Below are 27,270 nucleotides of genomic sequence, written 5' to 3'. Positions count from 1 at the left end.
GTATTTGAAGGTGTCAATAGGTATTTTGAAGGGATATGAAATGACTGAACTACATATTTTACCAAAACCTTATTCACTGTGGTCCTAACACTATAACCATATCTACAAAAAACTAAAGGTACCATATATTCACTATTTTCTTGATGCACAGTAGAACTATACACTTGGCTATGTAAAATTACATCTGTAAGCAATTGAACATTAAATATTAAATATAGATATGTTTACTATTCTTGTCCCAGTGATTCAATATTACAAGTTCGATTTCCGTGCCCAAAACTGTCGGTGTGGAGTTTGCATGCCTTCCCCATGTCTGGATGGAAATTTCTAGGTACTCTGGTTTTCCTCCCACATCCCATTATATGTGTTAAATGGATCAGTGACTTTCATTCAGATGTGTGTGTGTGAGAGGACCCAGTAGAGTGTGCTGCTACCAGGACAGACTCCAGCAATCTGCAACCCTGATTTGAATTCATTAGATTTGCTACATTGAATTATTGCTTCCTGTGTCGTTTAAACTTTGTGACTTAAGCACAAATGCTCCATCAATAGGAGCACATGCTGTAAATAGAGGAAACTACATGTAATGTTAAAAGATAAGATTCTGGGGAAAAAAGGAAATTATGACATACTGTATGTTACTCACTCTTTTCTTTTCAACCTCTTGCAATTAATGCTTAAGGCAAGATTAGTAGAATGTTCATGATGTCATGGTGATGCTGCTTTTGTTTAGCCTTCTTTATTTGTGCATAATTTTAAGCAACAGGGAAAGTGGTTTTCACATACCAGGATCCAAAGCAAGTACATATATAGGTTTATTTGTTGCTTTTTTGATGAACTATTTTTATTTAGTCCATTTCAGTTTCTCTTTTCTGTATAGTCAATGCTTCTTGTTTTATAGTTTGGCTATTGCTCATAGAATTATAATACACAATAATAAAGCATAATATATAATAAAAAGAAAAAGAATGGACTGAAACTGATAGCCAGCTGACTAAACTATTAATCCAATACTTTTGGAGTCTACCATTTACTTGAACTTCATTCATTATCTCCAAACCCTTTGACAGAGCAATGATCTCTGTGTTTTTCCTTCTTGCTTCACCAGGTGGTCCTTCTGATGGCAAACTCCTCCCTGGGGACCAAATTCTTGCCATTAATGAAGAGGCTGTGAGCGACGTGTCCAGAGAACGAGTTATAGACCTTGTAAGGTAACATCTATCACTGAGAAAGCACAGACTCCGCAAGGTTGTTGGAAAGGTGTAGGAAATCATGTGAAAGCTAAACACAAGAGTCTGAATAAGAGATAAAAACACACATGAAATGTGCTACAGTGGGCTTGGAGTGACTCAATCTATCAGCTCAAACCAGTCTGGCTATTCGCCTCTGACCTCTGGCATCAACAAGGCATTTTCGCCTGGAGAATTACCTACAAGTAATTCAAGTATTTATTTTATTTGAATTGTTGAACAATGTGTACAAGAACCACATTAAATAAGTTTGGACAAGCATGTGCATGTCCTTTAAACATGCAGAAGGGCTATCTTAAATCATTTAAATACATACTTAGTGTACAAGAACATGTCACTGATATCAAATTGAGACATCCCCAAGCCTACTGAGGTGCACTTCTCTTCATTTAAAAATAATCTTAGTGTTTCTTTTCTGTCACAAATATAGACATCTATTAAAAAGTAGAAATTAAATGTTTTCCCCCCATCCCTTCACCACTAACCTTTTAATCTCTCCATTCATATTCTCAGATATACAGTAAACATTGCTAACCTTTCTGGCTTTAATTCTTTGCTTTCTCTCTCTGCAATGAGATGTAGTGCTTTATTTGGTCTGACTTATGTGAAGAGAAATATGAAACAATTTCCCAGAAGAAAAACAATGCACTTTTATACAGTGCCCTTTGACCCTGATACGGTGCACACATACACACTACACATATAAAATACTATGTATTTGTATTTATATATATATATACAGTATATATATATATATATATATATATATATATATATATATACATACAGTTGTGCTTGAAAGTTTGTGAACCCTTTAGAATTTTCTATACTTCTGCATAAATATGACCTAAAACATCATCAGATTTTCACTCAAGTCCTAAAAGTAGATAAAGAGAAACCAGTTAAACAAATGAGACAAAAATATTATACTTGGTCATTTATTTATTGAGGAAAATGATGTTTTCGGTCATATTTATGCAGAAATATAGACAATTCTAAAAGGTTCACAAACTTTCAAGCACAACTGTATGTATGTATATATATATATATATATATATATATATATATATATATATATATATATATATATATATATATATATATATATATACAGTATATATATATATATGTGTGTGTGTGTATGTGTGTGTGTGTGTGAGTATGTGTGCGTGTGTGTGTATGTATATGTATATATACAGTATATGTATATATTTATGTATGTATATATATATATATATATATATATATATATGACAGGTTTTGTGGAGTGTTCCCAGTATGCAGTGGTTAGTACCTGCCAAAAGAGGTTCAAGTAAGGACAGGGTCATGGGTGCTGAAGGTTCATTTGGGAGGGAAGGCTAGCCTGTCTGGTCCACTCCCATGGAAGAGCTACTGTAGCACAAATTGCTGAAAGTGTAATACTGGGCATGACAGAAAGGTGTCAGAACACACAGTGCATCACAGCTTTGTTGTGTATGGGGCTGCCAATCCTGACCCCTGTCCACTGCCAAAAAAGCACCTAAAATGGGCACATGAGCATCAGAGCTGGACCACTGGGCAATGGAAGAAGGTGGCCTTATCTGATGAATCACATTTTCTTTCAGAAAATATGGAGGGCCATATATGTGTGCATTGTTTACCTGGGGAAGAGATGTCAGAAGGATGTACTATGGGAAGAAGGCAAACTGGCAGAGGCATTGTGATGTTCTGAGCAATGTTCTGCTGGGAAACCTTGGTTTGTGGCATTCATGTGGATATTACTTTAACATGTACCACCTACCTAAAGATGGTTGCAGACCACATACACACCTTCACGGCAATGATATTCCTTGATGGCAGTGGTCTCTTGCAGCAGGGCAGTATATCCTGCCATACTACAGTTTTTTTGTAGTAGTCTGTTTTTTTTAATTTAAATTTTAATTAGAAGCAGGTAATATTCCACACAATTATGTCAAAATTAACAAAGCAAAATTCAACCCACACCCAAGAAAAAATTGTTCAGGAATGGTTTGAGGAACATGACAAAAAGTTCAAGGTGTTGACACAGCCTCCAAATTCTCCAGGTCTCAGTCTGATTGAGCATCTCTAGGATATGTTGAAGAAACAAGTCCAATCAATGGAGGCCCCATCTTGTAAATTACAGGACTTAAAGGATTTGCTGCAAACGTCATGGTGCCAGATACCACAGAAAGCCTTCAGAGGTCTTGTGTAGTCTATATCTCAGAGCTGTTTTGGCAGTACGACAGGGACCTACACAATATTTGTATATACAATATATTTATAAATTTATATATTTGGGGTGCCAATCAGGAAAACCAGATTGGTTCATCAATATATATACATTGGTTCAGATGCATGGTTTGAATAAATCTATTCAGATATATATGTAAATTGGTTGAGATACATTATTTGATATACATCTTTTTGGATATATACTGTATATGTATTTAAATAGATTAGTGTATAGATTAAAATATATATATATATTGTAAGAAATCACACGAGATCATAAAGTTTTGGGGGTTTGTGGCCCGAACACTGTAAAGTAAAGTTTTTCAGGTCAGTGTTCCAAAATACAACAGACAAAAAAATGGTGGACAGACGGACATTTTATAAGGGGGGACCAGATGTAAACTAAAGCGATGCTGGGAAAGTCGTGGTGATGGATGGGAAGATGACATCATCATGAGGGGACCAGAGGTTAGAAAGGGACCCGGAAATGGTTGGTTTCTCTAGGCGTCCGGGAGAAGTTACGGCTGTGGTGCTTCGTTCTTTCTGTGGAAATAAAGAAAGACAGGTTAGTACCCCATTGTTGTCCCCTGGCATGACTTGTTGCGGTGTGCGTCGGGTCCTTAAGCTGCTCCCTATGCGGTCGTGCGTGACAATATATATAATATATATACTTTGGTGGCCCATTCCACGATAAACCATGGACTACTGGTGTGGTGCTTACATTTAAATGCAAAGGTGTCCTCTTATTTTAAAAAAAACAAAACCGAGTGTAACTGCAGTCCACCATACCTAACACATCACTTGCAACCCTCTCATTCATGGGTGACATTTGTCACTCCCATTCCAAGGTGTCTTTTGCTTATAATAATAAAATCCATTACATTTTTCATTTCAGCAGATGCCATCTACAACTGAGATTATAACCTAATAAATTAAATTTTAAGTATCAATGAATGATAGAAAATAAATAAGGCTGATTCAGGAAATACTAATCCCATTGGACCCCATTGACTGTCATATAGAGGAGCTGAAGGTGTGACCATGGGGGTCTCAAACTAGAGTCCTAGGAGGCCAGCATGTCCTTTTTATAACTCTTAATGCAAACTGTTTTGTATTTACATGATTTACTATATTTTTACTATCATTTTGCTACATTAATGAGGATAGATCACCAGATTTTTATATGAATATGAATGATATGAGTTCATTCTCCCTTTTTCATTTTTGTTTGTTTTCTATATTTTTTAATTTCAATTTTCTTTATTTTTGTCATTTTTTCAGTTTCCTCAATGATATGGCATTTGGGATTGGAATCTCAACAGCAGTGTTAATGGTTTTGTGGTGTACCATCTGATGGAGTTAAAAATGCAATCAGTGCATTTTATTACAACATGCAGTACAAAACACATTCTAATAGATGTTGTCCAACATATTGTAGCTACTGATGGACACAAATTGGCTTATACTGTACAGAAATATCTATATACTGTATATAAAAGTCAATATGTGTATGTATGTTCCAGCATCACGTCCGAACGGCTGGAGCGATTTTCATGAAACTTGGTTCACATGTTTCTCAATGGTCAACTAAAAATACTGCATGGTGAAATCAACCCTAACCAACCCCCTTCTGGGTAGGGTGGGGGGTGATCTTACGGTCTTGTATGCATGTTATCATTCAGTTGACACTCGGAACGGCCACCAGAGGGTGAATTGGAGGTGACTGCCAGCATTCTTTACACTTGAGTGCCACCGCACCCCTGTTGCTTGTGAAATTAAATGAGAATTCTACACGTGCAAGTGTGTGTGCGCGTGTGTGTATATGTGTGTCCAGCCCAGAAGTGAGACGTAGAGTCGGGGTGAGGGCTCCAGCTCCGAGGATACGCAAGCGAGGCCAGCACACCAGCAAAAGGAAACCTCCTAAGGACAGTCGCTTAGCTGGTAATGCACAAACAATGTGAGCACGTCGGCAACATGAATCCTCCTAGCAGAGAGCTGTCCAGTTTAGTTCTGACGATTTCAATACTTTCTAGGATCCCGTGCTTTTAACAGCACAGGCTTACACAGTTAGTGTATAGCAGGCGATTGCCACCATTCTTTGTCTGAGCACCACCGCGCCCCTGTTACTTTTCAAATTAAATAGAGCTGGCCAGTTCCAAGCATCAACTGGATGATAACATACATACAAAACTGCAAGACAAGGACATTAGTGAGTCTTTATTGTTTGTTAATTTATTTTTATAGTTTTTTTTAAATTATGTTTTTCTCAAACAATTAAAAAAAAAACAAAACCTTTCTTTTCCTCTCAGGCAACGCTGGGTATTTCAGCTAGTTACATATAAAACAGTTTACATTCATATATGTATATATCCCTTCAGGTAGAGCTCTTAACATATGTGCCTTGGTTAAGATACTGTACATTTGTATGAATATAGAGTTGTACGAAAAGTGTTTCTGCATGAATGACTCCAAAAATGTAATCTGAATGTCATGTATTCAAATCACAAAAACAAATTAAACAATCTGATTCAACACACTTTTTATTTTGTTGAACTATTCAAGGTCATAGATGTCTCATCTCATCTTCCCATCTGCCAGTCAGGGATGTGAACCCTAATACTTTGAAACTGGTGTTTAACTGCAATAACGTCAACCACAACATTTCAATAGAAGAAGTCAGATGTCTGACTAAATCCATCACTCTAAAGTACCTGAATTCATCTGTTGAAGCTATTAATTTACTGTGTTTGGATACATTATTATGCTGTATGACTCACCTTCTATCAAGCTTCAGTTTAATCAAAAAATTGTTATTCTCCCATTTAAAATCCATTATAGAAAGTAGGCTGATTTTCTTGTTGTGCTGTTTATAACAAACATGAAGCGTAATTATTTTAAATGAGATCATTTTTTATATTCTGAAGATAAACCCAAATGAGAAATAACAGTTGAATATAATAAAGACATAACATGGATGGCAAAGAGGCTAAGCATATTGGTACTTTTGGCACCACCTGAAAATGGTTTAGCACTAGGCTGATGCCATTTTCCAATCTGCTGTAAGACTATGTCACATAGTATACAGATGTTGTTAGGTTTATTAAAATAAGTATTTTTGAGTCACCTATAACAATGAAAGGGTATTGGATTAACAACAATGTATTAGCCAAATAAAGAATACTTGCCCTTTGTTTTGCTTATCATAATTGCCACTGCCTTTCTTCAAATGAACAGTCCCCCCACAACATCCCTACTACATAAATAACTCCTACCACTTCAGCTGGAAAGGCCTGTGATGAGACCCACTTTGTCCATAACTGATGACCAACTGAAGAGACAACTGAGGAAACTACACACAGGAAAAGCCACAGAACTAGATGGAGTCAGTCCTCAAGTTCTTAAGGCCTGTGCTGCCCAACGTTGTAGTATCCTCTGCAACCTTTCAGTTTGTCCATAAGGCTGCACAAAGTGCCACTGCTATAGAAAACATCTTGCATTGTTCCTGTTCCAAAAAAGGTAAATGCCTCTTCACCTGACGACTACATTTACATTTTTAGCAGATGCCTTTATCCAAGCCAACTTGCAGCATTTATGATATAATTTGTCACATTTCTTTTGGTTTTCCAATTGGAACACAGGCAGGTCACTTGCTCATGTTTTGACAGTGTCAGTAGCAGAATTTGAACCCACAGCCTCAGGGTTTGAAGTCCAAAGCCTTAACCACTACACTACACTGCCTGTTGCTTCTGACCCATCTTCTACTTTTCAGTATTCTAATTTAATAACAGGAGCACACTCATTATAACAGGGTGAGTCCCTATTTGCTTTAATTGCTTTTGTTTTAAGAGAAGATACAGTAGCTAAGTCCTCTTTCAGAGTCACATCATAATCATATGTCAGCTGATTTGAATATTTCATCATAGTCAAGTTTGCGGTTATCACGTTATTCTGATGCAGAGTTACAATCTTACAGTCCAAAGCCTTAACCACTACACCACACTGCCTGACTACTGATCAGCGGCACTTACTGTACATCTCACATCATGAAGACCATTAAGACACTGGTCCTGGACTATACTAGTCATGGACCCAAAGCAATTTTCCTGTCGAATAAAGATAAAAATGGAGAATGCAATTATCTATCTCCTCGAAAAGGCATATTCTCACCTGGACAAAGCTGGCAGCAATGTGAGCAATATGGTTTTTGATTTCTCTAGCACCTTCAGTACCATCCAGCCATCCCTCTTAAGGGGGAAACTCAGAGATATGTAGGTGGATGAACCTCTGGTGTCCTGAGTAATAGACTATCTGTTGGGCAGACCGCAGTTTGTGAGACTCAAGGACTGTATTTCTGATAAGGATATGAGCAAAACTGGATATCCTTATCCACAAGGAGCAGTCTTGTCTCATTTTCTGTTCATTCTGTATACCTTTGACCAGCGTTTCTCAATCTTTAAGTATTTGCGACCCGAGTTTTCATAACAGTTTTAATCGCGCCCCCCTAACATTTTTTGAAACCCTAATAAAATTAATTCCTATATTTTTTGCTGCCGATACACTGCTACAAGTTTAAAATTTCCCTATGAATAGCGAAATTACGCCACATATGGCAACATTTGCGCCCCCTTTTTTGTTACTAGGGGGGCGCGCCCCACTGATTGAGAACTGCTGCCTTTGACTATAAACATAACACCAGGTCATGTCACATGTAGAAATTCTCCGATGATTCTGCACTTATAGGATATATTGTTAAAGGGGAGGAGAGGAAGGATAGGAGTCAAGTGGAGACCTTTTTTGTTGGTGCAGAATGAATTGCCATGAACTTAAGATCAGCAAAGTCAAGGAACTGGTTACTTACTGACTTTTATCTCACCAAAGAGCTTCTATGTCAAGTCACCTGTTAGGGAATGGATGTATAGGTGGTACGCTCCTACAAGTACACATCAATGATAGTTTGGACTGGTCTAGGAACACAGAGAAACTTAATAAGAAAGGGCAGAGCAGGCTCTTTTTCTTAGGAGACCACGTTCCTTTAGCTAATTAAAAGGGCAATCTCAGTTACAAAACTCACTCTGGAACCCCTGAAAGTTGTAGCAAAGGATGAAAATTAACACAAAACTGAGTGCCATTATGTACAATGCTGTACGTTCTATCTCTGAGACACTAACTCACTCATAGATACTAAGATGGCGCCGACTGGTGTGGCTGGCCATCTGCTCGTCTTGCTTATCTATGTTTTAACTTCATTTTTATGTATTAGTTTATCTCAACGGCCACTGTCCTATGATCGTGATTCTTTACTTAACATATTTTCTTGCTTGCTTTCCTCTCAATTTTCATCTTCTGATGGGATATTATGTGAACCTCCACCTTTGTTTTATTCATCTCCTGACTTCTTCACCTGGACGCCGGTGTTCATCTATATCAGTGAGCTGAATGCCTCTCGGAGACGCAAATGCACCTGCCGCCGCCGTGGAAAAAGAGCCGGCATTGCTGCTAAACAAAGTCGACTCAAGTCCCAGAGCTTGGATTCCCGATGCCTACGAGTTGTCTATGACCCATCTTCTCCTGCACAGGACTCCATCATTGGTCCATGGGTGCTCAATACCGGATTTAATTTCTCCATCTCAAGGTGTCATCACTCTTCCTCGGTGTGCTCTCGGGGAGTAAACGCTGCTAATTTTAGCACGTTCACCCGTGCTCGTCCCACAGCAAGCTCTTCTACTTCTATCAAGGCTGCTCTCTTGAATGTGAGATCAGTGTCTAATAAAACTTTTATTCTGCAACACTTTATTATCTCAAATAAACTGGATTTCTTTTTCATCACTGAGAACTGGATTGTAAATGGTGAATCTTCATGTTTTACTGACATGGTACCATCAGGTTATTCATTTTTAAACTTTCCTCGGCTTACTCGTCGTGGTGGGGGCATTGCCACTGTTTTAAAAAGTATGTTCTTGTATTGGAGCCTTACAAGGGGTCCGTTTAGTAGCTTCGAACTACAACTTTTCGAAGTGTGCAGCACCCCTTCTTTGTTGTTTGCTGTGGTTTATAGACCACCTGTAATTAATGATATCTTCATTTCTGAATTTTCTGATCTCCTGGCTGATATTACCCTCTCCCATGACAAAGTATTTATTGTTTGTGATTTTAACATACACGTTTGTTGTCAATCGAAACCTTTGGTTAATGACTTTTTATCACTATTGGACTCATTTGATGTTATCCCGCATATTAATACGCCAACTCATTTTCTCGGTCACAACATTGATCTCGTTCTTACTCATGATATTTCAGTTAATAATATTGACTTTCTTTTTTCTTTTACTGATCACTTTTCTATAATGATGGATTTGAATATTACTGTTGATGTGCCTACTACTAGTTGTGCTCCATGCTCTTCTCGCTTTTTAAATTCTTCTATTATATTCAATTTTAAAACCATATTCTCTAGTCTTGATGTACATGTTCAATATGATAGTATTGATGATTCTGTTTTAGAATTTAATTCTTCTTGTAAAACAGTTTTAGAATCAATTGCTACACTGCGCCTGTTGAACTGTGGAACGACGTTGGAAAAAAGATGGACTGATTGTTTCTAAACAGATTTTTAGGACTTCTCTATTCAACTTCCAGGTTGCAGTTAAGAAAGCTAAACATGATTTTTTCACTGATTTAGTATCCCATCATTCTAAGAATCCTAGGGTCTTAATTAATTCAATTAATGCAGCCATTCACCCTCATTTTGTGACGGGATTAAATAGTACTGTTCTTTCATGTAAGCAGTTTCTTTCATTTTTTGTCAGTAAAATTGATACAATCCACTGTGGTATTGTTCCAGCTGGCTATGAACTTCCTACTGTTAATCATGGCATTGTCTTGGAATCTTTTGATCTTGTCTCACTTTCACAGTTAACACTAGAATTACCAGAGTCTACGAAAAAACTCGTAGATCCGGCCCAACTTAAAACCGTTCTTACCTCTCTTTAGTCTTCTAAATGTGCCGATTAAGACGAGCATCAAAAAGCCAGCTATTCCATCCCCCACCATTGCAAAACGTTCACTAAGTTTTCCCAGCTCATGCCTTGTTTGATCAAACGGACATAAAATTTATAAATTGGTATGCACTGTAAATCGTTAAGTTTAAAATGTCGATCGCGGTTATTTCTGTTGATTAATTCATGCTTTTTTACTTAGAGTCAGATCAGGAGCTTATTGAGCTTCTGATCTGACTGACTCTAAGTAACAGCGCCAGTATAAATCACACCCAATCTGACGCTGTTCGTTTTCAAATAATATTGCATTACTTCGACGATATTTTCTGATTGGTACTATTCACGTCATAAAATGATTTCTTCAAAACGTCACATATATTTGTTTTGAGATAATGAATAGAGCTGCAAATTACAGGTGCTTGTTCATTGTAATAGGAACCATAGCACAGAGAGGTGTGTACAATGCAACACAAGTACACATGTCGTAAATGTAGGAAAGGCGCTCCTTGGGTGAGCTATAGCGCGTCTTTATGTGAAAACAGCAGTGTCTGATGATTGCATATAGCACTGAAGTTACTGCTCTTTACTATGCTTTCCTCAGCACATCCTGGAGTACAAAAGAAACAGCATACAGCAACATGTGGGGACTGGCAAGATTGGGGGAAAAAAAAACATGCGGTCGTATGTATCGTAATACATTGAAGAGCTATAGTGTGTCTTTATGTGAAAAGAGCAGTGTCAGATGGGGTAGGGAAGGATCCTGAACGTGACTGACAGAAAAGTGAATAAAAAACAAATAAAAACAAAGCTAGCCTTTACAAATATCATAAATTACACCGGCTGTTACAGACTGAAGTCAAATGTATCTTTTTATTCTAAAATAGTAAAAATAAGAGCAGTTCACTTCTCAAAAGGAAGTCGTACAGGATCAAACTCGTGACCTTTTGAATCCAAGTCAGCAACTGATACTGTTACGCCACGGGGCTGTTGTAGTAAATGAATGTCAATGTCACACACTAAGGCGGCTTTTTTTTTTCTGCTGTTATATTTTTGAATAAAAGCGCACTTGTTCTGTTATATTTGTACCTTTCATGAAAGTGTTTCTTTGACATTTGGACTTCAGGCTTCATACATTATATAGTTTATGCCTACATCTTGTCATTTACTACTAGAATATGAAAAACGTTTCTGTTTTAAAAATGTGTTTACATAGATTACTGTAGAAAACGGAACACACATGAAATGCGTGTGTTCCAAATAACGATCTATTATTTCCACTCTAAAACTCCACTTCACTCCCAAATAATCAATCAAGGCATGAGCTGGGAGAAGTTCGTGCACGTTCTAAGTCAGTGGGGGGATGGAATAGTTGGCTGTTTGCAGCTTGTCTTTATCTGCACATTTAGAGGACAAAGGACGCTGGCGGGGAGGTGCGAACGGATTTAAGAAGCAATTTAAGGTGGGATGGATCTACGAGTTTTTTTGTAGGCTCTGGTAATTCTAGTGTTAAAAAATACTATTGACACCCTTAAACCTACTCTCAGTCCTCTTGATATTGTACCACCACGCCTCTTAGTGGAAGCCTTTGATGTTTTGGGTCCACCTTTACTAGCCATTATCAATGATTCTATTAGTGAGGGGGTTGTGCTCTCATTTTTTAAATATGCTGCGGTGCATCCCTGTCTAAAAAAGGCAGAATTAGATCCTGGAGTTTTAGCCAATTTTTGCCCAATGGTTTCAGTTACCATTTCTGGCTAAAATATTAGAAAGAATTATTTATAATCAATTGGTTGATCACCTTAACTCCAATAATTTATTTGAGATCTACCAATCTGGAATTAGGCGTTATCATGGTGTTGAGACGGCCCTCCTGAAAGTATTCAATGACATCTCTATTATTACTGACTCATTTGGCGCTGCAGTCCTTGTCCTCCTTGACCTGTCCGCTGCCTTTGACACTATTGACCATGAGATATTTCTGTTGCGGCTTGAACATCTTGTTGGGCTTAAAGGGGCTGCTCTTAACTGGTTCAGGTCATATCTAATTGGTAGACACTTTTCAGTGACTTTAAATTCCTCTTTTTCGTCTACTGCACCTCTTAAATGTGGTGTTCCTCAGGGATCCATTTTGGGTCCTATTTTATTCTCTATATACCTTCACCCTATTGGAGATATTTTTAGGAAATGTAACATTTCTTTTCACTGCTATGCTGATGATACACAGGTTTATATTTCCGTGTGCAACTCTGCAATGAATCAACTTCACAACTGTCTTTTTGAACTAAGATCCTGGATGGCTAATAATTTTTTTGATCTGAATCAAAATAAAACAGGTGCTTATAGTGGGTCCATCAGCTAAAGCCCAAATTGGTCTTGGACTTCTCAGCTCTTTCTCTGTCTTTTGCAAACCTCAAATCCGCAATCTTGGTGTTATCTTTGACAGTAACCTCTCTTTTGAGAAACAGATTAATTCTGTTGTCAAGAGTTGCTTTTTCCAGCTTCGTCTTTTAGGTGAGATCAAGCCTTTTTTATCTTCTAGGGATCTTGAGAAAGCTACTCATGCTTTTATCTTTTCTCACCTTGATTACTGCAACACGCTGTATTCTGGGATTAGCAAATCCCTGATACGCAGGTTACAGTTGGTCCAGAATGCTGCCTCTCGCTTTCTGGTTGGGGCAAGAAAGTCTGATTCTGTTTCTCCAATATTAGCTTCTTTACACGGGCTGCCTGTCACTTTTCGAATTGATTTTAAAATCTTGTTCCTAGTTTTTAAATCTTTACATGGACTTGCTCCTGCCTATTTATCTGAATTGTGTGCTTTACACCAGCTTTACACCAGTCATCTAGAGTGCTTAGATCTTCTGGTCAGTTGCCTTTTGTTGTCCCTCGTACCAAGTGTAAAACTAAGGGGGACAGGGCTTTTGCAGCTGCTGCTCCTCGCCTGTGGAACTCTTTACCTCATTACATAAAGGAGTCGTCTGCAATTGAACTGTTCAAAACAAGACTAAAGACTCATTTCTATTCACTTGCTTTCTGTGACCTTCAGTAATACTGATGGTTTCCTCATTGTAATTATGTAATCTTACTTCTATTTATTATTTATTGTATTTATGTTCATTTATTTCTAATTATGTTATTTATGTTAATTGTATGTTTTTTTCTTCTTTTATTGTAAAGCAATTTGGCCACAACATTCCTAAGTTGGAATCTGGGCTTAAAAACTGAATGTATCTATTTATGTATATTTCAGTGTATACAGTATATTGCATGATGCTTCTCTACTTCTTTTCATGAAAATCTCTCTATTATAATATAAAAATCCTGGGACGAAATGAGACTTTTTTTCCTGGGACAAGACGTGACTTTTTCAGAGAGACACTTTCACGTCCCACGAGGTGAAACTTTGTGCCAAGAGAGTTAACCACGGCCGGGGCCGGAAATAAAAGATAAAGAGTAGATGACAAAGTAGACGGTCATAAAGAATTCAAAAACATTGGTGCAATACACATGCAGAGCAGGTTAGAGATAATGAAAGTACTAAAATTCTAAAGTCTCAAAAAAATGATAGTTAAGATTGCGTTAGCGCAAACAAACGGAAATTATTACTCAGTGAAATAATGGAACATCGAAAAGAGATTGAACTTTAAGTCGGAGACTTGTAGATCATCTAAATCGTGTTGCCATCAGTGAACAGTTGTGTTTCTTCCCAATAAAGAAGCATATCCGCAAAAATTAAAAATTTGTTGTTTGGTGAAAGTGAAATCCACTTGTGCGAGCGGCAGAGACGTGAAGTGGCTGGTGCATAGTGCAGGCCGGGGGTGTTGGCAAGCGAAGCGAGCAGGGGGCAAAGCCCCCTAGTATTTCACGTTTTAATTGTGTGTAACATTTTCAAACTTGCTTAATCTATTTGAGGGCAGTGGTGGGGCAGGAGCCTAACCTAGGACTTACTCACATAAGTACACACACTGACAGTCACACAGGGTCCATTTAGAGGACCCTAGTATTTGGGGATGTGTGTGAGTGGAGTGATGGTGGTGGTGATGGGCTGGAATACCTGAAGGAAAGCCTACACAGACATAAAGAAAATGTGGAAACTCCAGACAGGTGTGGAATTTAAATCCAGGCTTCTAGATCTGTGAGGCAACAATGCTGCAGCCACTGTGTATGTTTTAGTCATACTCTGCCTATTGTATGGGACTGGTAGATTAAAGTGTGAGTCATACTAATAAAAATGAATTGAATTAAATTGAAAACCATTGTATGCAGTGTTTTTTCACTAATGGATTAAATGCTAGATTTCTGCATGTTTTAAAAGAGGCAGTACAAGCGTCTGAAGTTTAATTATACAGTATACATTTGTTAGTAAGTATACACAAACACACAATATTGTAAAGCTGTCAAAATTATTAAATAAACGTAATTGCAATTTTTATAACAGACCATTCATTCATCTCAAGATCTGTGCATTTTAACCTACTTGTGTAATCTTTATTCCTGGAATGCTGTATGTATTCTTAAGAATCATGATTCTCTTAAAACCGTACTTAAATCTTGAAAGTCTCTTGCATTTTAAATTAATATTCTGTTCTACACTTCTCCCCCTCTGAGCTCTTATTCATTCTGCTCTCCTAATAGGAACTGCAAGGAATCCATCCTACTCACGGTGCTGCAACCTCACCAGGTGAGCCGAGTCTTATTATATACCTGTCAGGCTAAGTGAAATCGCTGTTGTCACCTAATTGTGCTCTGCTCAGATGTTTCATGTTCTTTCTGTCATTATTAACCTGATTGCAGCCATACAGCTGGATTATGAATATCTTATTCAAACTGAAAAAAGAAGCTAAATTATGAAAAGAAAAGCTAAATGAACACATTTATAAATAACTATAATATTTGCGTATTTTCTCTGCTAAATTAAATTAGAATTTTAACAGTTTGCTGTTAACGTGTGTTTATGACAAAAACATTTGCATATTTTTTTTTTCCATTTATGGTGTCTGCAAAAAGTAAATCAGCTTCACTAGTTTCTTCTACATGTTCTACATGGCAAACTCAATAAAACCGATTTACACTAAGTGGCAGTTTATTCAGTGCACCTGCTCTTGCCACATTTGCCTTTACTCAATAAGTGACAGCATTATATGTTTAGAAAATGCTATCTAAAGTAAGTAGACAGTATCAGTAGAATATATGTTTGTGTGCAGTTTCAGAGAGAATACAGATTTTAATGGCACGAGATGATGTGTCCAGGGGCTGCATCTTTTTTTCATAAGTTTGGTGCCTTTTGAGTCTACAGGACATGGCCACAGTTAATTAGACATAACCCATTTGCTGGCATTTCAGTGTGTTTTCTACTTTGCATCAAATATATTTGCAAATCCCCTTCAATGTCAAGATATAATGAAAATGTTGGAAAATAATCAGATGTAATATAAAATTTAAATGCCTTGATTTGATACGTATTGACCCTTTAGATACTTTAAACTGAGGTCTGGTGCACCCAGATCTGTTTTTAAGTCATTCTTGAACTTTATTTAGGTATCCAATGTAATTACTTGCCCTGGAATAAGAAGTAGTGTACTTTTATATTTACGTTCCAGCTGAAATTCATAAAGACCAGTGACCTGTCTGTACTGTCCGATCCTATATGGAAATTGTAAAGAGGTGTAGATCTTGAGAGTACAATAGAACATTCTAGAGATTCTCTGCAGCACAGCCAACTCCACCACTGGTAAATCTAAATAAAAACAAACCCACTTATACTTTTTCTGGAGCAAACTATCTTCTGAAACTGAATGACAGGTGAAGAAGGTGGAAGGAACAAGGAACCAATGACCTATGTAAGACAACAGTGGCTGAGTTGTGAGATGTAGTATTTACACGAGGAAGAGCAGACAACTGACTGAACCACATAACTGTAATAGATGAGAAGAATGACATGGCGCAGGCTAAGAGACCAAGTGGTTTGATGAAACAATAATTAAACTGTGTTTAGATCAGAAAAACTCCGCTCATTGCCAGTGAAACTTCATGGAAACTGAATTGAAAAACTAGAATGGGTGGATGCTTTTAAAAGCACAAAATGGGGCCGTTGCATATTTAGGACTATTTTTTTTATTTGTTTGGATTACTTCTCGAAATGTATTACAATCTTCCAAGATGTTATGATTCAAAGTTTTTACCTGAGCTCATATATGTGTTACTATGGTTTTGAATTACAGATAATTCCTGTGCATATTTGTTGCGCAATGGTAGTGCTTCTGCTTTGCAGTAAGGTGACTGTGGAAGATTGTGGGTTTGCTTCCCGGTTCCTCCCTGTGTGGATAGCGCTTTGAGTACTAAGAAAAGCGCTATATATATAAATGTAATGAATTATTATTATTATTATTTCCTATTTTGATGTTGTTTTAGCCTTGTTCATTTTGTTGTTCGTTATATTCGAATTTATTCCATGATGTTATTTTGTTTTTCTCTGGGCTCTGCCATATTTGTGAACCGTTGTCATAAAGCAATGTTGTGACAATATATAAGAAAGTGTCATGAGTGTCTCATTGTCCAAGTTTGTGAATATAACAAATTACACTTTTGAAATGGGCACAGCTGGTGCTAACACCCAGTTGTCTATGCTGTCATTCCCAGTACACCTTGCTGCAGCTCCAAAATTGGACAAGGCTGAACTTTGGTTACATTTAGTCCCAGTCTCAGTCATTCTCAGAGCAGGTACTGAGTTCAGACGCTGTCCTAACTCAAGACTTGAGGATATTTTAGATGATCAATCTGCATTCACTTGCTATTAGAGTTTTCAGGGCTCCGACATCTGACATTTTACCTTGCAAATTCAGTGTGCAAAACTGCTGTTGATTTTTTACTCGGACTGCATAAAAAAGCAATTAAAGATAAACTGTCTGAAAATAAAGATTAAACTAAGCGTATTAAATGTGTATCACTTTGTTCCAAATGCAATTAAACCACAAATGAATTGAAAGAAATACCTTGTTTGTCCTTGCAGCCTACAATGGGGCTTAAGGGTATACAAGTCCATAGATAAAGCTTTAAAAATACTGAATATGTCCACTTTGAATCAGCAAAAGTTTAGATTTTATAAAACTTGCCTACCACTTACAGGTATGTGACACATCCTTGTCATAATGAAATAAAACTATCAATATTTATTTTAGCACAGATTCTTGGAACTAATTTTCTTGAGGTAAGAATACATTTCCTGACCACTTGTCTGTTCACACTTTTCAATATGTTGTTTTCCATTTGTTCCAATCCCGGGCAATTTCAGAGGGGTTGTTGACTTTGTGCTTATCATCCTTTAACCAATCAAGTTAGCGTTTCTTTGGGGTGCCAGTGTGGTCGCTTTCCCTGTGAGCTGAGGCACAAGACTGTCTTTATCCTGTTTATGAAAATGTGCTATAGAAGTAAATGTTGTAGTTGTTTTTGTTGCTACTGATTGCTCATCACTGCTGATTAAGTGGCCATACCACTGCAGGTGAGCTATTCTTTATGAACAGAGTAATGGATGGAAGATATCGAGGAGAGCAATTAATAATAATAATAATATTTGGCAGCAAGGTGGTACAGCATTAGTGGTTTCTGGCAGTAAAGGTGAATGGGATTAGTGTGAACGTGGAGATTGCACGTTCTTACCAGATGCTCCAATTTCAACCCCACAGTCCAAGCACATGCAGGTTTGATGGATTAGTGTTGCTAAAGTACCCCATGTGTGTTCACCCTGTGATCGACTGGAGCCTTTACAGGGATTGTTCCTGTCCTGCAATCGATGTTTGGTCAGATAGGCTCCAGCTACCCCACAACTCTGCCCTGAAGAAGCAGGTTAGAAAGATAGATAGAGGATGAATGGATGTCTATCTGTTCAGTTCATGTCACCTAATTACATACTCTGTGCCTGCTCAATATTCTCTCTCACTGAAGCACACATACGTGTTATCAATCTAGTGGCGGTAGATAATCTTCGCCACATTGTGGTATAGTGGGTCTTTGGCTCAGAGAAGATGGCCGTTTTAATACATAAATAATTAATTGTCCATCTTGTTCTCTGTGGGAGTGCTCACACAGCTGCAAGAGGTTGGTGAAGTCATTAGAGTGAGACGCACCTGCATCTGAGGGTTTGGTCTGTCTCAGTTGCTTCATCAGCTACCTATGGTGTGTGACTGAGACACTGAGCCCACGGAGACATATAAGAAAGAGCTGGCATGTGAAAGGGGAGAGAACTGGAGAAAAGAAAAGAGCAGAGATGATTGGAGAAAGAGGTTAAGAGATGGAGAGAGAAGGCAGGAGTGAGAGAGAGACAGAGCCTGTACAGGTAGATTAGAGAGAGAAAAGGCAGACATGGGGGAAGAAGTCCCTCAAGGGAGCGTACAACCGACACTCAGAGGCTGATAGCCACTCCAGCTGAGAGACCTGGAAGCTGGAGTGACTTAACCACTGCTCAGTTGGAGTGACACGCTGCATAAGGCCAGAAAGTGATGCAGTGCAGATGCAGGGGAAGGAGAGGTTCGTGAGCCAATCTGCAGGAGAGCCATGGACCGCAGAGAAGCGAGCCTGGCAGTGGGACATTCATGGAAGGTGCCCTGCTGGCAGCCAGAAGTGGCTACAGGGGTCCGAGCTTATGAGCAGTGCAGAAGTTAGGCAACTCCTTGACTGCAAGATCCCGTATAGGGATAAGCTAAGGAGACATCCATTTTTTACAGGATTACACCGGGGCTCATGATTTTATGGACAGTTTCCTGCCATGTTTTAACCTCATTTTAAAGGAATATTTATTTGATTGATATTAACCTCCACTCTCACAGACTTTTTATTGGATTATTTATTTATTGAAATATTTGGATGCACTGCACTTACTGAACACCGTTTTGGTTTAGATGGTTTTAATAAAAGCACTTGTGTAGTTTTATACACCTACCCCTTGCTTTGTGTGTGAGTGTCCTCATCTGTTGGCTTATCCCTTGGGTATATTATCAGGGGTTGTGGGTTCAAGAGGTAGCATAGGGCCAACCCTCACCATCATATTAAAGACATAACCTTCCCTCTAGTGACAGAATAAAAGCAATTGTAAGTATGCTTTTTTTCAGTGATTATTGCCTCGTTGTCTACAGAACAGAGACATCAATTCACATCTGCGCATCAACATTTGATAATGTCAATAATGGGTGCTTGACGATGACTTTCCAAAGGAAACCCATGTGAAGGAAGACGAACGGGGTGGTTGGTGAAGTGAAACATACAGCTGGTCTCCTTTTAAAATGGTAGAATCTCACAACAATGGTTTGCTTTTTGCTTTTCAAACCTTCTTAAAACAACATTGTGTTATCGTCTATTTACCCCTTACACATGTCAAGTTCGTTATTGGATTGGTCTACTCCCGCACCCTAAATAATAACACACACATACATAGATACACATACACTCAGACCCTAACCACAACAGTGCCCTACGAATGACACACACAGTTGGCTAACTTTTAGCACTTTAAACCACACAAGTGCTATAAGAATAACACAACTTGTCACTCTCTCAGCACATCAAGAGACTTATTTATTATCGGCACGAACAACATACAATGTTTTAAATAGATCTCAGACCTAAATATTACTTTTGGTCTTCAAGAAAATATTAAAACATACAATGACTCAGCTTCCTTGACTATTGGCCATTTATCAGCCAAGAATACCTTCTTCATGTACTGTCCCCTACTATTGAGTGGAGCTCTCACTCTCAGCCTTAAAACCTTGCAGCACAGAGGTAATGGCAAATCTCCAGCTACACCAGGTGCTCAAAGAAATCTACCTTATTATTTCAATCACTCTAGACATTAAGACAAAGCATAGAAAGATGAAAACAAATTACTATTTATTAAAGAACAATAATAAGCAATAGAAAATAAGATCGATAGTAAAGTCTGGATGAAATAGTCTTAACAAAAAGCTTACTGAAAAGAATCAGTGATGTCAAGGAGGAAAGTTCCAGGGCGGTGTTTGATTTAGCATTGATATTTATGAAAATGCTGTTAACTGACGATCGGATGAAAACTGGTCACGAGTCATTTTATTTTCTGACGTTGCTCTTCCATTGTCACTGTTTCTCTTCTTCTGACGTTGCTTTCAAATGAGGCATATTTATTATAAAGTTTCATGCCGTGGTTTCACAACACATGAATGTTCCATGCACCTGATTGGCTGGCTGTCAGTATGATGGATGAATTTTGCTCAAACTCTTTAATCTATCTTTTCCCAGATAATAAAGTTCTTTGATATTGCCTCATGTCCTCTTTTCACAGGCTGTAAACCAAATTGTTTTCCCAGATGTCCATCCATAAAGTAATCAATAGCCTTGAGGTGTCGGCTCAGTCTTCCTTTCCCAGGCTGTAATGGCAATTTAGCACAATGCTGTGAACAACTGTTATAAAAGTGAGGTGTAAGGCAAGAGGATATACTTTTTTATTATAATGCCTCCTACATCTGAATTCATCTTGTTGGGACTGAGCAAAATATAATAATAAAAATATAGAGAATAATTTGTAGATTTTATACACCATAACAAACATGGATACATATTTTTGATATGTCAGTAATCTCAAGAAGTGGATCGATACTCAATAATATTTTTGGCTTGACAACCTTTAAAGCTTTTATAACCTACAGACTCATGTATTCTTTAGTCCCATTGTAAGCTGCAAGAACAGACAAAGTATTTTTTAAATTTATAAAAAACGCTCCACTTTAGAATGCAAGTTTTTTGAGAAAGTTTAAAATGATTGTGGAGAAGTAACCTGAAATATTCTAAACTTAATATTTCAAAGTGGAGGTGTGATGATGCAGGTTCTGTGCTCCCATCTTCCTTTTGAGAACTTCATCGGATGAGCTGGACAGTGAGGACACAACAAAGCAAGGGGATGATGCAAAGTGCAGACGTGTTTTTATTAAAAACAATCAAAAGCAAAAACAGTGTCTAAAGTGTAGTGCAATAAAAAGGTCAATAAATTAATAATCCTTTAAAAACCAGTGAAAAAGTGGAGGTTAAAATCCAAAATAGATCCTTTAAAAACCAAGGTTAAAACAATGGCTGTAGGCAGTCCTTTTTAAAACAAAACCCGATGCCTTCTTTCTACTGGCGGCTCCCCTGCTTCTCCCATCCAGGCTTTGCACCGGGGAGGGGGTCACCCTTCCTGTAGCTGTCCTTCTTCACGTCCGGTTGCCTTTCGCTCCCTGGCTCCGTCAGACCGAGACTTAGGTTCCCCAACAGCCAGGGCGCTCACGCTGGGGTTCACTCTCCTAAGCCTTCCTGACTCCCGCTGCCTACCGTGGCCTTATGCGGCTAGACAACCACTTTCCAGGTCACTCCAGCTCTTTGATCACTCGGCTGGAGCGACCGCTTCCTTCAGACCCACCGAGTGTTGGCCAAACACCCTTTACAGGGGGATCTTCTTCAAGCTACCTGCCTTCTGCTCACTCTCTGTATCTCGCATCGGCTCTTTACTTCTCCAGCCTTGCCCGTCTTCCTCCTCCTAACCTCCGTTCACTCCCAATTCTTTTTTTCTTCCACCTCCACACTCGCGCTCCTACTATATATAATGGGGATGTGGCTCAGGTGTGGTGATTAGCTGTTCCTGACGTCAATTACAGATAAGGATAATTTCTCACCTGTGCACTTAAGCGGGGAAACGCCCGCATCACGAAGAGCCCGAGAACCGCTCTGCCACACTACCACGCCCCCTCTTTAAGCCTCGAGTGCGGCGATTATTTAAAACTGGCCATTTCTTCTGAGCCATGGACCTGCTATACCACAGGATGAAGCCTGCATACCTGTTCTATTAGCTCCTACTCAACAAATTAGGATAAAATCATCAAGGTGTCCTCTCACACTGAATGTCACTGCTCAACTTGTACTTACTTGGCTCATAGTGATTGTAATATGGCTCACATGCAAAAAGAAGCTATTTTGAATTATCTGGAGCCTTTTTTTCACTATATATAACAGGGAGAGGTCCTACACTTACTTGTACTTTTGTTACTTAAGTACATTTAATATCAGATAATTTCAACTATACTTGGATATAGTGTTCTTATGGGTAACTTTTCCAGAAAGGTATCTGAATGTTTATTGAAGTATGGCTGTTGGGACTTTATACAACTCTGAAGAAAATTACGTTAATGGATGACCAACAGGGTAGCACAGTGACTAAACCTGCTAACTCAAGGAGACTTGACTTCAAGAACTGTCCACCTAGTTTATTGACTTCTTCTGGGATAACTGGATACTGTGAATTGGCTTTGAGTGTGTCCTGCAATAAACAGGAATAGAACCTACTTTGTCCCCAGTACTGCCAAGACAGACTCTGCCTCCCTGTCATACTGAAATTATTAATTTGATTAAATGGGTTTTATAAATGGATGGATGGAATATCTTGATTTTTGGAGAAAGTTCTAACTTCAAATCCACTAATTGTCTCAGTTATTGAATTTTCTTTTGAAAGTCTGCCAAACCATACAATCAATTAAAAAAAATGTAATGTCAAAAAGGTAAAAGTTAAACAAGCCTCATTAGAAATTAATGAAATATAAAAAGTGAAAGCGCAACATTATCAAAAAGATGCTTTAACATGCACTTCCGCTGCAGCTTCTTGCTGTATACCTTTTTATTATTTTTTACTTGGCAGGAGTTTTTAAAACAATCTGTCATTTCTCAGATTCTGGTTTGCTGTTCAAGTCCTTTTCTACATGCTTACTGTGAAAGTTTTTCCAGGGTGGCTGTGACCTCTCTGCTGAGGTGTAAATCTGTGTTACTAAGCCTCCTACACTTGTTGTCCTTCTTGCTGAGCTGGAGTACATCTGTATGAGGATTTTTATTATATTTCCTTTTCTATTTTTTTGTAATCACTCAATCATTTTTAAAGGCAGACCAATACTAGGACACAGATTCCAATCCACTTAAGCGAGGTTCTATTGAAATAACTTATTTCACTCTTTATTTTCCATCAAGGCCATGGACACTTTTGTATAATGTGCTTCAGCAACTAAAAACTGGAATCACATGTCTCTAAAAATTTGATTGCATGTGTCTTTTTAAGCCATAGTTCTTAGAAATAGAAATAGGATGTATTCATGTCTTCTGTGCTTCAGAAAAGAATACTGTATGTACTTTCCTGATTAGATGGCCATACAAAGAAGACTTAACTGGGTATGCCTAATTATAAAAGAGAGTAAAGGAGCTGTGTAAACCATTTTTAATTAAAGAAGCAAACAAAAGATTATAATATAACATGATCTTGTATTTAAAGGCTTAGTTATGACATCTCTTTAATGACATTTGTGGTTCTTGCCAATGCTTTTATCAAATTCCAAGTACATGAGACTTTTTTATTTCATTAACATAAAACCCACAAGACAAAAAAAAGAAAGAAAAATAAGATGGGGTGAGTCCTTTTGAAGGGGGCAACTTCATTACAGCAGAGAAAAGAACTTGTTGACCAAAGAGCTAGTCATTCAGTAGAAGAGATTGGTTTTGTATGAGATGAAAAGAAAACAGAATTAAAAATAGAGTTCAATCTTGAAAAGGCAAGGGTAATGGAATATTTTGCCGAGAAAAAAAGAAAGAAAAAATAAAGTTGGCATGAAGACTGACAAGTGTCAGAGTGCAAGAGTGACCTATTGGATAGTGTAAGGCCTAGTAGTGTAAATATTACAGTGCAAGTTCAGATATTTGTGATTCTGTTATAAAATGATGGATCACGTTTCTTAATTTTATTACTGAGTCTTTCATTTATCTTCAATTTGTGCTCCCTATCCTACTGGGGTGGTTTTGATCCTAGCAAAACTAAAATGAATTAAACAGGTTCCTAGATGGATGGATGGATTGTTGGGTAAATAAATTCTTGTCTAAATGGTTGACTTAAAATTTTTCTAATTACAAGTAAAAAAACTCTACATGAAAAATATATTAAAACTAACATGGAGAAATGCCTCTTTATTAAAATGGGCTTAATGGTACAATGGTAAGTCTGTCTGTTTCGATCATGTCGTGAATCTGCGATCCTCTGTTCATCGATATGCCTTATATGCCTCTTACTTTGTACGTATCATTGCATTTTTTCTTTGGGCATTCCAGCCTTGTTGCGGATGCCGAACAATGTGATGCCTGGAACGCATGAGCGGTTTACACCAACCACTTGATTTTGTTCATCGGACATTCCTACCCCTTTGTTGATGCTGGACAACTTTACGCCTGGTAAAAGTCCAAGACTTATTTATTTTATAATAATAACGTGCACAAAGCACCCTCCACTCCACACTACTCATACAATACAATCACTAATAATTAATCACCAATCCTCCTCTACCAGATGCGTTGCCACCCTTCCACCCAGCTCAGGTCCCTCGTCTGGGGTTTCCCAGAGTCCTTTATAGTCCCTGACCCGGAAGTGGTTCCAGCCCTGCAATCCATGAGTCCTCATCACTTCCGGGTCAGATTAAAAGTCCTTTTCTTCAACCCGGAAGCACGTCGTTCCTTCCGGTCATGTGATCAGGACACACTTCCGGGTTATAGGGCATGTAGCACTCTGCAAGCCTCCCTACAGCGGCTCCTGGTGGTCCCCATGGTATCCAGCAGGGTTGTTTATAAAAACTACAATGTCCATAAGGCCCTGCTGGAATTCGGGGAACTTCCATGCTGCTGGGAGGGCTCTATCTGGCGGCCTGGAGGTGTGGACTGGAATATTTGGCCGGCCATCCCTCACAGTTCCCTCCCCTTAGCGAAGACCACTGGGGCGGAGCGTCCAGACCCGCGAGGGAAGTCTTCCTCCAGGAGGACCCGTCAGTTGGGCCTTGGCTGCGCTGTCTAGACTCCCCAGAGAACCTAGGGGGAACGGTGTATCGGATGTCCCTCCGATCCCCTGTACTCCGAGGACAACTTCGCCATACGTGGCCCGGCCGACAACAGTCATAGCAAAGCCGTCACCCTCCTGGTTGTCTTCCTCCGTGAGACTGGAAACACCCCGGGAACTCTGTCACCGCCCTTTTCTCCGCCAAGGGAGGTTTTATGGCTGCCTTGGTGCTCTCAACCCTTTTTCTTACCTTGTCAGGAGACCCGCGTTTTATTTTTGGGATCTCCTGCTTATTCTGGTGCTTGTGCACAGTTTGGGTCTCTCTATTGGAAGAAGAGAGCCCCTTTGCTGTCTGCACGCCCATTGACCTTAATTTATTCGGAGGCGGCGTCTTCAGCACCGCATCGCCCCAAGAGACAGTACTTTTCAATTGCTCCGGTTTGATTGGCGCTTCCCCTGCCCCTTCTGTCACCACCGTCAACTCACTTATAGCATGGGTCGGGGTCTTGAGGTCCGATTCGCTCCGGGAAGCCTCCTCATACAGCTGCCCCGGCTCGATCGTTCCTTCCCCCGACCACTCAGCGTTCCACACTCTATTGTCGGGCATGCAGTGCTTTGGCACCCGCTACTTATTAACCGCGGGCCAAGATCACACTGCGTCCCTTTATGCTGTACGGTACCAGTTCCACTCACCTGCACCACCGCATCATTCATAACGGGAGCCTCTCGACCTAATCACCGCAGGAATCCTTCAAGTCTTTTCAGCAGCGCTTCGGCTGTCGCTCCCAGCTCCTCCACTTGTTTCTTCAGCTCCATCAGGCCCTGGAAGAAACTCTACACGGGCTTGAGCAACTTCTCGAGATCCCGCAGTCCCACACAGTCATTTAATTCGGCCTGAGGTAGGGTACCATCGTCATTTGCCTTACCTTCTGGCCGGGAGCCAATGGGCACGTCCGCTCCTGGCACATGCTTGGTTGGGTCGCGCAAAGGCTCTTGGGAACTGGAGTCTTTAGATGGTCGGGTGGCCGCTACCGGCCGACTGTGATCTGCCTTTTCTAATTTAACGGCAGACCATTCAGTCACATCCCGCTCCTCTTTATCATTATTTATATTCGGCGCTGCTTCGCTCGCCTCCCCCTTCCCTTTCAGGGAGTTTGGATCCGTTGGGGAATAATCTCACTGACAGACCGATGTTGACCTTCTTCCCGACATCCTTTGGGCGAAATCACGAGACCCGCTTCTGCGAATAAGCAGGTCTCTTCCTGGTCAGGGGACTCCGTATTTTGATGACAGTATATCCAGTCTACCCCAGGATAGTCCACGTGACTGTCATCAATGAATAGGCGTCTCCCTTTCAGACTCCTAGATAGGCTCGTCTCCTCGCTATCGTGGCCATCTTGCCTGGGTATGAGATATGTGTCCGTCTCATAGTCCGATTTGCGCCGACCGGCCTCTGCAAAACAAGAAAAGAAAGGTCCTGGCGCAACGGGCATTGTCCCGGCACATACCTCCGACTCTTGATAGCTTGTTCTGAGCTCCAGTGAGGTAGTCCTCTGACAGTCCTTCTTTTGCCGTAACCAATGGTCTCTCTTGGCAGCTATCAGGGCTCTGTCTTCCTCACTGCCCGTCAGGTATGTCCACACTGTCGCCGCCTCGTGTAGGGCCTGATTCTTTTGGGAATGCCCATTCTTTTTCCCTGATTTTCTTCCCATCGCGAACCAATATGAGACAAGGCTCATCACTGCTGCGCTGCTGGTAGAGTGTGGCGTTTCAACCTCTGTGCTCGTGACCGGTACCGTCTTAGGGTTTTCTGCCCATACAATTTTTATAAAATAGGTCCTCTGCCAAATCGACAGCCAGAGAATCCTGCCGACTACGCCAGTGTAGCAGTAGAGGCCCCTATCGACCTCTTGAACCCTCAGGTTCAAACACCAAAAACTAG

The 27,270-nt window shown here is 39.4% G+C and overlaps 1 protein-coding gene across 4 annotated transcripts in view; it reads left to right on the top strand.

The window, feature by feature from the left end:
- frmpd3 (FERM and PDZ domain containing 3) overlaps positions 1-27,270 on the top strand; it is a 779,808-nt gene that overhangs the window by 667,765 nt on the left and 84,773 nt on the right. For 3 of the 4 annotated variants that reach the window (XM_028816887.2, XM_051934418.1, XM_051934416.1), the window contains 2 exons: positions 1,109-1,211; positions 15,113-15,158. In XM_028816887.2, coding sequence (XP_028672720.2) covers positions 1,109-1,211; positions 15,113-15,158 — 149 coding nt within the window. The remainder of the gene's footprint in view (positions 1-1,108; positions 1,212-15,112; positions 15,159-27,270) is intronic. The other variant, XM_051934417.1, reaches the window with a different exon arrangement.

Source organism: Erpetoichthys calabaricus, chromosome 12, assembly GCF_900747795.2.
Source record: "Erpetoichthys calabaricus chromosome 12, fErpCal1.3, whole genome shotgun sequence".
NCBI classification, from domain to species: Eukaryota; Metazoa; Chordata; class Cladistia; order Polypteriformes; family Polypteridae; genus Erpetoichthys; species Erpetoichthys calabaricus.
Note: the sequence above shows the minus strand (reverse complement) of the source record. Positions and strands in the feature narration are given on the sequence as shown.